The sequence below is a fragment of the Nanorana parkeri genome, unplaced genomic scaffold, assembly GCF_000935625.1.
Source record: "Nanorana parkeri isolate BGI_ZX_2015 unplaced genomic scaffold, ASM93562v1 scaffold973, whole genome shotgun sequence".
Lineage (NCBI taxonomy): Eukaryota > Metazoa > Chordata > Amphibia > Anura > Dicroglossidae > Nanorana > Nanorana parkeri.
The window spans coordinates 1,423-15,858 of record NW_017307241.1 but is presented as its reverse complement, the minus strand read 5'-3'; the positions used below and the strand labels follow the sequence as shown (position 1 = coordinate 15,858).

The 14,436-nt window shown below is 41.7% G+C and overlaps 1 protein-coding gene across 1 annotated transcript in view; it reads right to left on the bottom strand.

Annotated features, from left to right (window-relative positions):
* Positions 1-9,948, bottom strand: part of SPG21 (spastic paraplegia 21 (autosomal recessive, Mast syndrome)) — a gene marked incomplete at its 5' end in the record, with an annotated part of 20,880 nt that extends 10,932 nt beyond the window's left edge. The window contains 3 exons of the mRNA XM_018566757.1: positions 182-327; positions 4,422-4,502; positions 9,747-9,948. Of these exons, the coding sequence (XP_018422259.1) occupies positions 182-327; positions 4,422-4,502; positions 9,747-9,948 (429 nt within the window). The remainder of the gene's footprint in view (positions 1-181; positions 328-4,421; positions 4,503-9,746) is intronic.
* Between the last annotated feature and the right edge of the window lie 4,488 nt (positions 9,949-14,436).

Here is a 14,436-nt window from a genome sequence, read left to right as displayed (position 1 = left end):
CCCCCCCCAAAAAAAAAAAATGTTGGTGAGGTCTGCAAGATGCAATGCCAATTATCTTAAAATATTCAGATGTTTAGCATTTTTAAATTTAAAAAAATAAATAAAACAAAAATAACAAAAAACACATCTATTACACAGGTAAATACAGAGTGCAGGAGGCTAGATTATGCTCTATGCTCACCCATTTGCTGTCCAGGTCTGGTTGAAGATGGATGTGTCACTGAAGGAATTACACAGGATGAGGGACTGGACTCTGGGGGACTTGTGTGTGTACTCTGCAAACTTCTGGGCCAGAAAGCCACCAAGAGATGCTCCAAACAGGTGAACCTATCCAATGACAAACAAAGGAGGTACGCTAAATTCAGATCCAAAAATGGAAAAAAGAAGAATTCTAAACGTCACCAATATTATCACTCCCAAGGATTTAACTCAAAGAGCTCTGCTAAGCAACAAGTTAAAGTAGTTTTTCCCCATAGCTCTCCTTAGGGTAACAGGAGGACACAAACTAGCGTCCTCCTGTTACCCTAAGCTCAGTATACCGCGAGCTACAGGTTGCGGTATACATGGATCGAGAGGTGAGCGAACCCGGTATGTGTTCGCTCACCTCCCGATCTACTGAGCCGACCTGTGACAGTCTCATTGTCACAGGTCGGCTAGAACTATGAGGTGAGTGCAAAGCACTCACCTCATAGTTCTCCTTTAAACTCGCAAACCTTTTTTCAATAGTGAATCCAGATCAGACTAATATAAATTGCCCAGCAAAGTATTTCCTGAAAAATTTGCCCAAGCACTTAATCAGTTATCACATTGCTAAAACAGCTCCAACTCTCTCAGCTCCACTTCCCTAAATGCCCTGTCCAGCACAAGATCACAAGGGAGATTACATACATACATACATACATACATAATGGGCTCTTTAAAGTGGACGTTCAAAAAAAACAAAACACTTTGTAGCATTCGAATGCCACCCACAATTTAAAACAAAATCATACAATTTAATTTTTTTGTTTTTTTTTGTTCTGATGGATAACCTGTTTCCAACATCAGTATACCAGGAGGCTTCCCCACAGTGCCAGATTAATTTTCCTTTATCTGACACAATGTAATTAGGGGGGCTGGCTGCAAGAACCCGGAAGAGACAGTCAACTCCCGATGATGAAAAAAAAGAAAATGAGGGCATGGGACAGTATGTGGAGCAGAAAAGAGGTTGGGAGTGGGGATGAGGACTACCCAGGATTTGCAGGGCTTGTGACTATGTGTTTTCTGGATAAAAGAACATCAGAAAAAACTGGTAAAAGGAAATTATTTTTTGGGGGCGAGGATGGGCGACGTTTCTCTTTAAGCTCTTACGGTACTCACAGGGGGCGTCAGACCGTTGGTTACACAGAGGGCGCAGGGATCTGGCTCTGCAGAACGGTGGTGAGAGACAGACTTTCTGGTATGGCTGTGGGTTGCTTTACTGTCTAATTGAACAGTAGGAATATGGTACCATACATGTCTAATGAACAAGAAGGCTACTCCCATATTTATTTTTAATTATTTTGGGCTTTAATGTTTATGGCAATTACACTGACACACCAGGCACTCTGTGGGAGATAGTAAGGAACCTTCTGTGCATGAATTGTAGAATACATCTATTGCATTAATATATAAAGGAAAAGGAGTTCTCTCATCAAAGACAAAATGAGCAGGGTGGACTATGCTATATCATTGCTGAAACAGAAAACAGAACTTCTGCCCAGATAGACTTGTACTCCCTCTGTATGCATTTCAAGGCTTGCTTTTCAGTTCTGACTGGGGTACTTCCTTGATTCATAAATTTACATGTATGGATCACATAAAAAAGGATTCCAGAACAGACATGGAAGGTAAATACTCTTAATGTGTTTGGCCACATACAACAAGGCTATCTGTTGCACTAGAATCATTTACAAGTCTGCATTTGGGTTTTAAATGCTCTATTCTGGAGCATGCAGTCCTGACACTTCACATTAAAAAGGGAATTTGTCAGGAGAGAAAGCTAGAAGGTGCCATTTCTAATCTACACATGCCAGAGCTTTCATTTTAATCTTTGATTCACCCTCAAACGCAGTCAGTACTATCCCGAAAATGTGCCTTAAGGAAAGCAGTCCACACCTGAAAATGATCCATAACCCAGCACAATATTCCAAGCATTAGAGAATTAATATTCTACAATCTGGGACAATTACAAAAATGTGCAAAACGCTTGGATTTAAAAACAAAAATATGGGAAGTAGGGCTGCAGCTAACGATTATTTTCATAATCTATTAGTTAGCCGATTATTAACTTCGATGAATCGATTAATTGGATTTTACATTTTTTTAAAAATTACATTTGTGGCAATACCCGACATGTGTAGCGCATGCGTCGTTTTTTTATGTAGGTGTAACCGACTTGTGTTTGTTAGTATACGCGCGCTTGCAGGGTTGGGGGGACTTTCAATTTTTTGAAAGGGGGATTTTTACACCCCATTGCCATCACATGGGGGGCTCACAATGCGCTCACCAGATGTACACAGAAGTTTTCGATCTCAAATCAAAGACGACAAGGTCCGTTCTGTGTGTTAACGGGGGAGAGGAGAGAAGCTGTAAATCTTGACTACACAAAGAACGGACCTTCCCTTCTTTGATTGAGAGAGAAAACCTCTGGGTAGTCTGGTGAGTGCATTAACCCCTTCGTGACGGGAGACGTACAGTGTACATCCTGTCACTTTGTGCCTATATGACTGGCCACGTACACTGTACGTGACGAGTTATATCAGGCTTTGTAATGCCGGTATTTGCTGATTCTCAGCATTTAACAGTCATTCATTAATGTCTCAGTATTGAGGCATTAATTAATGAAATAATTAAGCTTTTTGTAAAAGCTTCTTCCTTTCAGTAATGAAAGAATGAAGCCGTTACATGCAAATAGAGGACCGCAATTTGCGATCCCGTATTTGACAGCTCAAAATAGCAGAGAGGCAGCAGTGACTCACCTCACCTCTCTGCTATTTGTTTTGACAGCTTGAGAGCCCGATGTTTAGATACATTTCACTCAAAAGATACAATGTATATCTTTTGAGTGAAATGTATCAGTTCTGATCGTCTAGGCACGATCAAAGAGCTTTTAGTGAGATCTGAATCTGACTAAAGTCAGGATCAGTCTCTAAGGTTATTATTAGCTGTTCCTAAGTTTGGATCAGCCTAATAGCCAAAAATAAAATAAAAAAGTTAATTTATCAAGCTGTCATAGTGATTGCTTGATATAAACTGACAAGAAAAAAAAAAGTTTTTTTATTTTATTTTTATTTTTTTTACAAAGTGTAAAAAAATTAAAATAAAGTGTAAAACAAAATTAGGAAAATATAAATTATATATAAATATATTTTTTATACTATAATTAATATAAAAAAATTCTAAAAAAAAAAAAAAATAATCAAAACTTGTGAAAAAAGTGTTTTCTTGTTTTTTTCCTCATTTTTTTTATTTTATTCAAACTAAGTGAGGGGTTAGGTACACATATGTGATATAATTATATAGCCCTATCTGTCCTCTAAAAAACAATATATAATATGTGTGGGTACATTTAGTAAGAAAGTATATTACTGCTGTGGAAGAATCACACAGCAAAAATTTTAAAAATGTGTCAGTCATTTATGAACAGAACCTGAAAACTAGCTCAGTCATAAAGGGGTTAAACAAATAAGGAGCACTGACAGCTGACACTCTGAGATATATAACCAAAAGGAAACAGGTTAATCAAGTGGAAAAAGAGCGGACACTTGTAACACTGTGGACTGTCTTAACGGACGGAAGGAGGAGCAGCAGCGGAGGTACAAGGGGGGGCAGCGGGGGATTTCAGAGTCACCGGCCGGAGTCCCTTGTCCCCTCTCGTGCCGGCTACATCGGTGTGTGAAAGGGACACAGACCGCTGCAGCCCGCACTAGCAGGGAGAAGAGACTACTGACGGTGGCTCTGAAATCCCCCGCTGTTCCCCCTCGTACCTCTGCTGCCAGCAACTAATCGAAAATCAACTAATCGATAATGGGAATAGTTGCCAACTATTCTTATCATCGATTTAATTGATTCGTTGTAGCAGCTCTAATGGGGAGCATGCATCAGGACCAAAAGAAATTTTGTTTACATAACTGATAAAGGAATCCCTCTATTTGACTGTGATAAGTACAATATCATATAAATAATAGGTTTTATCTTCAGAACAATTCTGTGTTTTTCTTTCAGCAGATGCTGAGAATGAAGTTTGTTTCTGTGCGCTTTATAAATGCAAACTGTAAAATAGTGATTTTTTTTTTTTAGAGGAAGGTTACATACACAAAAGTGATGATTCATTATTCATCATTGTATGTACAGTATGCACGTTAGCGTGCTACTCTAATGCATTATATCATCCAGCTTACCTTATCTAAGTGCAAATCATCCAAAAGTTTTCTGAATCCATCACAGAACTCCAAGTGATCCCAGTACACCGGATACTGAAGCTGGAAAGACAGCAGGCAAACTATGATATGACAAATAAAACATAGAAATGATCCTAATTTCATTCAGTTTTATGTTCATATTAAAATAAAATCCTTTGCCATTCTAAAACAGAGAATACTTCTTGTTTCTGACTCACTCTGCGTCACTGTGGGATCATGTGAGTTCCCGTCTTTCTGCTCTGGGGGTGTAATATCTCCTGCTGGAGCTGTATGTGAACTATGATAGGTCATTTGGGTCAATCACATGCCGTTCTAGCATTAGACTTTTATTATTCAGCAGAATACGATGTAGCTGAGAAGGGGGGCATACCTGGTGATCCCCATTATGTTAACTGCCATTTACAGTCCCTCCCTCTCGGCTTGAGAGCCATTTAAGCCTGGATGAATCTAGATTAAATATTTTAAAAGACAATGACCTAGGTAGAAAGTTCATAATCACAAGTCTCTTTAACTATGCAAGTGTAAAACATTAGGAAAGACCTAAGAAAAAAGAAAAATGCAGTTACTTGTCATTGAACGATCAGGTGGGAGCAGAGGTGAGGAGGGGATTTTGGCCACCGGCGCCGTAAACATGCACCGCTGTTCACAGGAATACTGCGGGACCTTGCTGAGGTCCTCAGCCGTCTTCCTGAGAAGCTCTGCGTTTGTTTCGGGCGCCAGCTTTAGTTTAACAATTTAAAGTGCTGTATCGGCGCATTGTTTTGGGGCATTACAGGAGTAAAAGTACTCAGTGTTGTACAGTATTGGCAACTATACCGATCCCTAGTACATTTAAAGCCAAAATTGTGTTTAACCAATTTGTGTATAGTGGTGAATAGTTAAAATCCCCAACAGATGGCAAAAAAACACACCGCTTCCCACTGCAAAGCTTTCCCTTCATTTCCTGTCCTGTAGACACAACCAAAATCATGAGGAAACCCCTCTGAAGTAATGGAAATCCCCTCACACACAGCTGTAAAAGTTCACATCTGTGTTCTCGTGGAAACTCTAAAATTTGCATTTTCTGATGACTGCAGCTTCCAGTTACAGTGGTAACCAGAATAGAGAATTACAAATCCTTTATATGAAGAGAACCTAAATACCTTCACAGCTTACAGTGTCACCTGCCTGCTGATCAAGCAATTTACCAGATGGGTAATGCTTATTTCATATCTAATACACAGGCTGCAGGAAGAGTTGTGATCTTTACCAGGAACAGGGTTTCCCATTGCATGGCTATAGCGAAGTGCAACACTGGATGGGAAGAGTTACAAATCCTTTGGCAGGTAAACAGAAATTATTTCAACACCATAGGAGTATTTAGTCTCTTGCTTGGAATCTCCCATCAATAATAATTTCCCTATCAGTGCCAGTAACTCCATGAAACACAGCATGAGGATATAATACAAACATTTCCTTCTTAGACCTGTAGATTCTATCGAGGTGACTGATCTGTAGAAGCTTCCTAACAATTAGAAGTACCAAGGTCAAAGCATTTATCCTTAAAGTGGAAGCAAGGGTTAGTGCAAGTCTATTCTGCCATAAAAGCTTCTTTCTACCAATTTTTTTAACCCCTTCATGACTGAGGCCTTTCCCCATTTTTTTGCACCCATGTTATATTCCACATTTTAGCCCTGAAAATGACTTAAAACCCCCCAAACATTATATATTGTCTGAAAGCCAAGACCCTGCAGGATAAAATAGTGGCAGTTGCAAATTTTTATGTTGCACAATATTAGCGCAACTCCTTATCAAACCCCAAAATATAGTGAAAGATGCACTTAAATGCCCCAAAACACAATAAAATACCAATTTTTAAAAATCAAATATAAAAGATGGTTACAACGAGTAGATACCCAACATGCCCAGGATAAAAATTGTGTGCGGCGACAAAATTCAGCACCCCAAAAACTCCATAGACGACGCTTTAAAAGCCCCCCGCTTTAATACTGGCCCTAGAATTATTGCTCACTCCTGCATGCACTCCTGCGTGCACGGGGATACCCAACATGTGTAGCGTGTTCGTCGTTTTCATACGTGGGCGCACCTGACGCGCGTTTACTTGAAAACGCGCGTGCTCGTGGGGGCCTTTAAACATTTTTTTTGACATTTTATTTAATGTTAATTTAAAATTTACTTTAATTTCTATCACATAGGTTAGGCTTACAAGCTCCCCATGCCATAGCAGATGGTGGTGACAGGTACTCTTTAAGGTGATGCTGGGGGTCCAAAAGACCCCCCGTGTCACCTTTACACTAGAAATAAGCTATTGAAGTGCAGATGGCACTTCAATAGCTTATAGCTGGGCTTCAGGAGCCCAGCACTGACAGCTATGGGACCGGAAGTGTTGCAATCTGCATCGCTTCCGATCCCATAGAAAGGGGAGGGGGATTGACGAATAAAAATTCGTCCATCTCCTCGCCAGCTTCCCTCCGACACCAAACAAGCCGTCCCGGGCCCGTAGGAGGGGCAACGGAGCCCAGGAAACACGGCGGGGGTGTCCCGTTCACTGGCCCGTAGAAGCGATCTGGCGGAAGCTGAGCCGCCAGAAACGCTTCTACTGTAAAGCCGACAGTCGGCTTTACAAGTTTAAACAGAGTCCCGGCAGTCTGTTTAAACAGACCCCGATGCCAGCGACGTACACTGTACATCGTTGGTTGTGAAGGGGTTAATCTATATGCTCAGCTGCGCACACACCCAGCATGACAAGATGAAGTAACTACTGTGTACATGTGCAGGAGTCACATCATCGGGCCTGGCCAATCAAGCGGCCGAACACTTGAAACCAGGAAGAAGACCAGGGCAATGATAAAAGCGCTGGAACGGGAGAAGTGCATTGCAGGAGGGGGATCGGTTTGGCAGGTAAGTTTGTCATATTATGCTGCACATACTACACACGATGGCTAAAAGCTCCTTTTAATAGCTTTACTTCCACTTAAAGAGTGGGTTCTCAAGGCCACCGCACATACAGTACATACAAATACACTTGGCCTAACTTACTCACCGTGCACCAGAAAACGAGAAATATTAAAATACTAAAATATACTCCTCCCAATAGTTTGTGCTGGCGTGTGATACTGCAGCCGTCACATGTCAGCTCTATAGCTTGAGAACGGAGTGATCACAAACTGCTGATCGCTCAGCTCATGGTTTCTCCCTGCAGAGAGGGGTAACTGGTCATTCACTGCTCCCTGCAGGGATTCCCCCTCTCCGTTCCTCTAGCTCTCATTGGAGGGACAGAGAGGGGAGGGGGCGGGCACACCTAGCTCTGGCTCTAGAGAGACAGAGCCAGCTTGTCAAATCGGGCAGCGGGGTGAATCCCTACAATATTGTCCGGAAATTTCCCTGCACAGAGCGGCTCTGTGCAGTCAGCATAAAGCAGGCTATATGTCTGCTATATGTTGACTTTGGGTCACAGGAGGACATGTCCTCCTGTTACCCAAAAGAGAACTAATGCCAAAAAAAGATTTGGCTATAGTTCTCTTTTAAAGAAAGAGAATCTGGGTTCTATATTTAAAGGATCAGTACACTCAAAAAATGATTATTTCAGTTCTAAGTACAATATAAATGGCTTAGTTAAGCCATTGGCTGTTTACATCTTGGATTCAGCAAGAGACAGATCTCATTGCTATAATCCCCCAGCTACTTTACCTAGGAGTTGACACCTTTTCATGCTACAGCACCTCCTGATACATATTTCATGATGTAAAAAACAAAAAACAAAACAAAATCTAATTCATATAGGGAGAGTTAAAAAGGAGAACTAGGAGGTGAGTGAAAATCACTCATCCTCATAGTTCGAGCCGACGTGTGACAATGAAACTGTGACATGTCGGCTCAGTAGATCGGGAAGTGAGTGAACACATACCGTCGCTCGCTCACTTCTCGATCATCTTCCTGCAGAGAGCCGTGACCGTCAGTCACCGCTCCCCGTAGGGATCCCCCTCCCCGCTCCTCCAATGCTGACAGGAAGAACGGACAGGAGGGGGCGGGCACAGCTGGCTCTGCCTCTAGATAGGCAGAGCCAGCTGTCACTCACACAGCTGGGTGGATCTCGACAGCATTGTCGGGATCCGTCCCAGCTTCGGCGGTTTCAGTATACCGCGAGCTGTAGCCCGCGATATACTGAGCTTTGAGTCATGGGGGGTCACTAGTATATGTACTCCCGTGAACCTTAAGAGAACTATGGGGAAAAAACACTTACCCCATAGTTCTCTTTTAAACTCAAGAATGGCACAGAAGACCCAGGAACTCAATAGCAGTAATTTCACCAATAGATTACCCGAGGGATACAAAAACTGCGAGGTGGTTTAAAGCTCTAGTACCCACCAATACGGGAAATATCTGTTCTGAGCTGGCCAACCCCTGATATCAAGCCACAAATCTTATCTGAAACTCCTATAAAGAAATAAGCTACATCCATACCTACAAAGCTACATCCATACCTACAATGCACAGCTAACTGATACAGGATCTAGGATATCTTGAAGAAACTCCAAGAACTCTGTTATGCAGAGCAAAGTAGACTGGAAAAGCATTTGGCATGTAGGACAACTGGACAAAGAATGCATTCTCTTATTATGTAAGCTGTTGCGTGAGCACAAATAGAAGAATAGGAATTCTTATTTTTTCAGTTCATTAGTTTAGGATCCACCAACACAACAGAGACTGTTATCTACATTTGCTAAATGATGAAATTTGCTATAATTTTCAAGAGGACAAGTTTGAGGATAATAACATTAGCCGAGTTTGTGGGAGGAGTCGGAGCCTTCAGGGCTCTAAAACACGGAGGGGTAAGGAGGACGCATCCGCAGCTGACTTCCGGCGTACCCTCCCACCCTTCCCCCTTATTATTATTTTCAAAGCTTACTTGAGTACGCCCCCTTATTTGGCGTACTGACCATAAAAAATCATGGTACACCTCAGGTTGTGTGGGGTAGGGAGGTCAACATGGCCTTGGTATGGGTTTGTATCACGTACAAGGGGGCAACATGCGGGGGCCCGCGAGATTCCGAACACAAACATATACAGAGCAGGACTTCTTCAAGCATTCTAAGCTTGGTTACAATATTTTAGACACATAGCTGTACAGTCTTCTGCTGCACTCTACAAAGTAACGATAGACAATAGGATATAGTACACATACATAATACAATGGGAACAAGAAAACTGATAGCTTACAATGTAAATGAAGAAGGAACAGATATGGAGGTATAATGAACAGATGAAAGGAAAGATAGAACAAGTTCCGATTCTCATACTCACAGCAATGACTCTATAACCCCAGCTGGTCAGTGCCAGGATTTGGTGGAAGAAAATGTCTGCGGTTCCACTGACTGGTGGCAGGAATATAATGGGGCAGCGTACACTGCGAGGGCCGGCGTCATATAGGGACCACACTTTGCTGTCATCGTCATCCACAATTATCTGAGATACAGATACAGAAAATGAGATTAACTTTTTATGTCTGTTAAGCATCAGAAGACTTATTTGATATCATTATAACCAATGCACAATGGACTCCTAATCAAGAAACAGAACTGTAGTATAAAGAATGAAGAGACTAAGAACATACGTGTAGTTTCAGCTTTCTTATAGGGGAGCACCAAGAACTGGGGTACTCGATTACACAGATACCAACTTCAGCTGGAAGTCAACACTTTGAATGGGCCCGCCAGTGCTTCATAAATGCCCAGTTACAGGCCAAGAGCAAGAGGCAGGTGGCACAAGGAGGTAGGCCAAAGTACTGGCTTCCTAGCGGAAATTGATATTTAGATAGTAGAACTCATTGGGTTTCAGGGATCTCATCATGCCCCAAAACGATGCTGAAACTACATGGTGGCACCTAGAGATGACTGCAATTAGCAGATTACAAACAGAATTTTGGCATATGTCCACACCTACCGTAGTTCCTAAAATAAAACTTAACGGGCACGTTCACTTTCTTACAACACCTGCACATACCTGTGTAATCCCCGCCAGCTGGTGTATGGTCTGTACACCGCAATATACAGCCCCACAGCATGTAATGAGCATAAGGCTGGCCATACACTGATCTATTTTACTCCTTCAACCATCGGGCTGAACAAGAAAAGTAGAGCAGATTCTTCCATCAACACTTGAGTGAATCAATCGTGGAATCCTGCTGTTTACATTGTATTTTAACAGCGGCTGCCGGGCACTGTCAAAATACCCAACGAGTATTCCTTGTCACCTGTGGACGAGGAAGCATGGAAGACGGCTTCCTTGCTAATCAGGAAGCCAGGTGGCTAGTCTTTACACACCGACTGGTTTCCTTAACCACTTCGAGACCAGGTGTTTAGACCCCCTTCCTGGCCAGGCCATTTTTCAGTATTCAGCGCTGCGATACTTTGACTTTCTAAATTGATGACCTGTGGGGGCTTTTAAAGTGTCTTTTATTGACTTTTTGGGGTACTGCAGTTTTTCGCCGTTTCACGGTCGCACGCAATCTGTAAACTGGGCATGTTGGGTATCGTTTTACTCGTTGTAACCTCATCTTTTATATTTCATTAAAAAAATGGGTAATTTGTTGTGTTTTGGGGCATTTAATTAAATTTGTCACTAAATTTTGGGGTTTAATAAGGAGTTGCGCTAATATTGCGCAACATAAAAATTTTCAACTACCACCATTTTATTCTATAGGGTCTTGGCATTCAGAAAATATATAATGTTGGGGGGGTTTTACGTCATTTTCAGGCCTAAAATGTGGAATATAACATGGGTGCAAAAATTGAAAAAAGGGCCTCAGTCATGAAGGGGTTAATAGAGCAGCTACTACTGCTCTATTATACCTCATTTGCTGAATTCAGCAAAACGTTTGATACGTATTGGAAACGTATAGAACCCCCGTCAATAAAGGAATGGTTTCTAAAAACAAATCATATATGCTCTATGGAAGAATTGTCTTTCAGCAGTCAAAATAAATATTCAACTTTTTGTGAAATATGGCAGGGGTGGTTTATATACAAGAATTCGGAAGAGTATTCATCAGTGATGACTTCACATAACTAATGTTCTCCACAAAAATGAAATATTGGTCTCTAGAAAATGCCTTTTATTCTCTTATGTATCATGGGAAATACCAAATAATGATAAAAAGAAAGGGCCGGATCAGGATGCCTTAGAATGTCTGTTTATTTTTGTATTTAAAGTGTCATAATCTCTTTATAGCCTGGATTGTATTGGGAAGATTGTTGTTTTGACACTATCAAGGGTAGTAGATTGAGATATAAGCATGTAGTTTCACATGATATATAGCGACAGATAAGGGGGAGGAGAGGTGAAGGGGGGAGGAGAGGTGAAGGAAGGGAAGGATGTTTTGATTAGTAATATTTTTTGTGACCATTTTCCAGGCCACCTATAGTCATTTACATATATACGTGTTGATATAATTGGGCACAATTAATTGCATTTTTGTATAAAGATACACACTATCACACTATGATCAACTAAAGGTGATCCACTTCCCACTTTGATAAACTATTGGTGGTGCACAAAATATTTGGCACACAGAACACTGATTTATGAAAGGCACCAAATCATTGTTCAAGTAGCTATGTAGTAGTTATGTAGCTGGTACATAAGACCCCTGGAAATAAGCAGTCTCTTGGGCACAGATACCAAATCCAAGGGAGTAGTGGCAAACAGTGCAGTGTTTATTGGTGCTATTTACAAGTCTCCACAGGTGCTGTACATACAGGGGCTCACAAAAAAAACCCAAAAAAAACGAACAAAATAAAACCTAGCCGTACCCCGGCACTAACTTCATACACAAAAAAATATAGGTCCTAACTAACAGGCTGACCAGACCTACCGCTTGTCAGCCTCCACATAAACTGTTTGTAAAGTTTTCACTAACCTTGCAGCTCTCTCAGGCCTTGTTCACACCAAATGCAGAGCAGATCTGCATGAGTTTCTGGACATGCAGTGCAGTGGGTTGTGCCAGGTTTTTGATGCGTTCCGGGCCGTTTTTTTTTTTTAGTTTAATATGGGCTTTCAGTGCGTTCCAGGGTGTTTGCATGCATTCCAGAGCAGGTAAAATAGGGCCTGCTGCAGTTTTTTTTACCTGCTCTGGAACGGAACCCTGCAATGTGAACTGGAGCTAAAAATACCATTGTAATACATTAGACGCAGTTTTGCTCCGGTCTGCAAGTGCTCTGCTCCTGGAACGCGCTTGGTGTGAACAAGGCCTCAGGGCCTGTTCACACGACGTCCGTTTTCTGTGGTGACCTGATCCGTACGCTCCTGCACTAAAAATGCATCTCAATGTATGCCTATGTGTTTTATGGGCTACAGTTAGTTGATAAACAACTAATCCTGGCTGAAAACACCTGGAGTAGAAGGTTTTGGGTTTCGGCTATAGACAGCATGGTCATATTTTAATGCTAACCGTATTAGTTTGTGTGATGGGATCATGACTTTTGCACATTATTTTAAATGGCAATTGAAGGGCATCTATGATTCAAAAACTCAAAATAAATATGTATTATATTGTATGTTGAATTTCCATAAGTTCTATCCCTTTCCTAATAACTAGGGATGCACCAAAATTCTGGCCGAAAATGGGACCTCTTGCCAAAATGCCGAGGGTGCCATCTTTCGGCTGAAATTGCGGCGCATGCCTGGTTTCTCTCCTCCCCGGTGGGCGTTGCTCTCTGTCCCCTCTCACACAGTGCAGCATCCAGCGAGGAGAAGAGAAGCTGTCAGAGGAGGCCGAGCGGTGCGGGGGAGGAGAGCGTTGTGAGCATCTGGGCGTGTCACTAGAGGCCGGGCCCTCCTCTCCTACCGCCCCCCTCAGCCACCTGTGACAGATCAGAATGGAGAGCGGTGTGGGAGCGGAGACAGCCATGCGCTGTCACAGGAGCCCGAGCCAGCGGTGAGGGGCAGGAGTCAGATGTCAAAATAGGCCGAGCTCTCCTCCCGCACCGCCCGATCAGCTGGGACAGTGATTCAGGATGGAGAGCGGTACAAGTACTCAGCGATCAGCTGATCACTGAATGCTTGTAAATGCCTGGACATAGTACGGGGTACTATGTACCAGTTATGAATGAATGGAAAGTGATCTACATCCCCTCCTGTTCATTCATGATTGTGAACACAGTAAACACACTATCTCCACAAGTTATGAATGAATAGGAACACTCAGTATAGAGGATTCCTGTTCATCTATAACAAGGGCTGCAGAAAAAGAGATTGAGGACTCGGTGTCCTCAAATCGCTTTTCCTATTTTAAAAAGGGAAATATCAGGGGTCCGTTTAGATCTTTGATATTTCCACAAAGCCCCCAACAATAAAGCAAAAAAAATATAGATTTAATAAAAATAAAATACTTAAAAAAAAGGTTAGAAAAAAAAAAAAATATTTTTCGGTCTGACTTTTTAATTTTCATTTCTGTGCACCTCTACTAATAATCATATTAATCTAGAGATTTGTAAATTTACTTATTGAAGTTACCCAAAGGATGTACTTCCTCAACGCATGATCGCAATTTCACTCAGCCCTGTGAAAATGCTCTTCCTTGTGTCATCATTCCCACAACATCTACGCAATGCAACATTATAATAAAGTTACTATTTCTGGAAGCAATGCATGATGGGATATGTAGGTCTTGAGAAATTGAGACTGCATCACATCAAGCAGCAGGGAAAGGGATGCAAAGCACACTGGGAATCCAGGAAGTTATAAAAGTAATGGCCAGCTGGAAGGCAGCACTCGCTACATAAAAGGGATTTTTTTCCAGTAAGCTTTGATTGCATTATCAAAAACAACTCTACTATGTATTCCTATTACAATGCTGATGTTATAACAGGAGAGTATATGCTGGGACTTTAGTAAAACATTTTGGTTCTTTATAGTTATCTCTGAAGTTCTGTACACCATTTCTTTCTTTTTTTTGTATATAATAGTTTTTGATTTAAGGAACAGGTCCAATCTA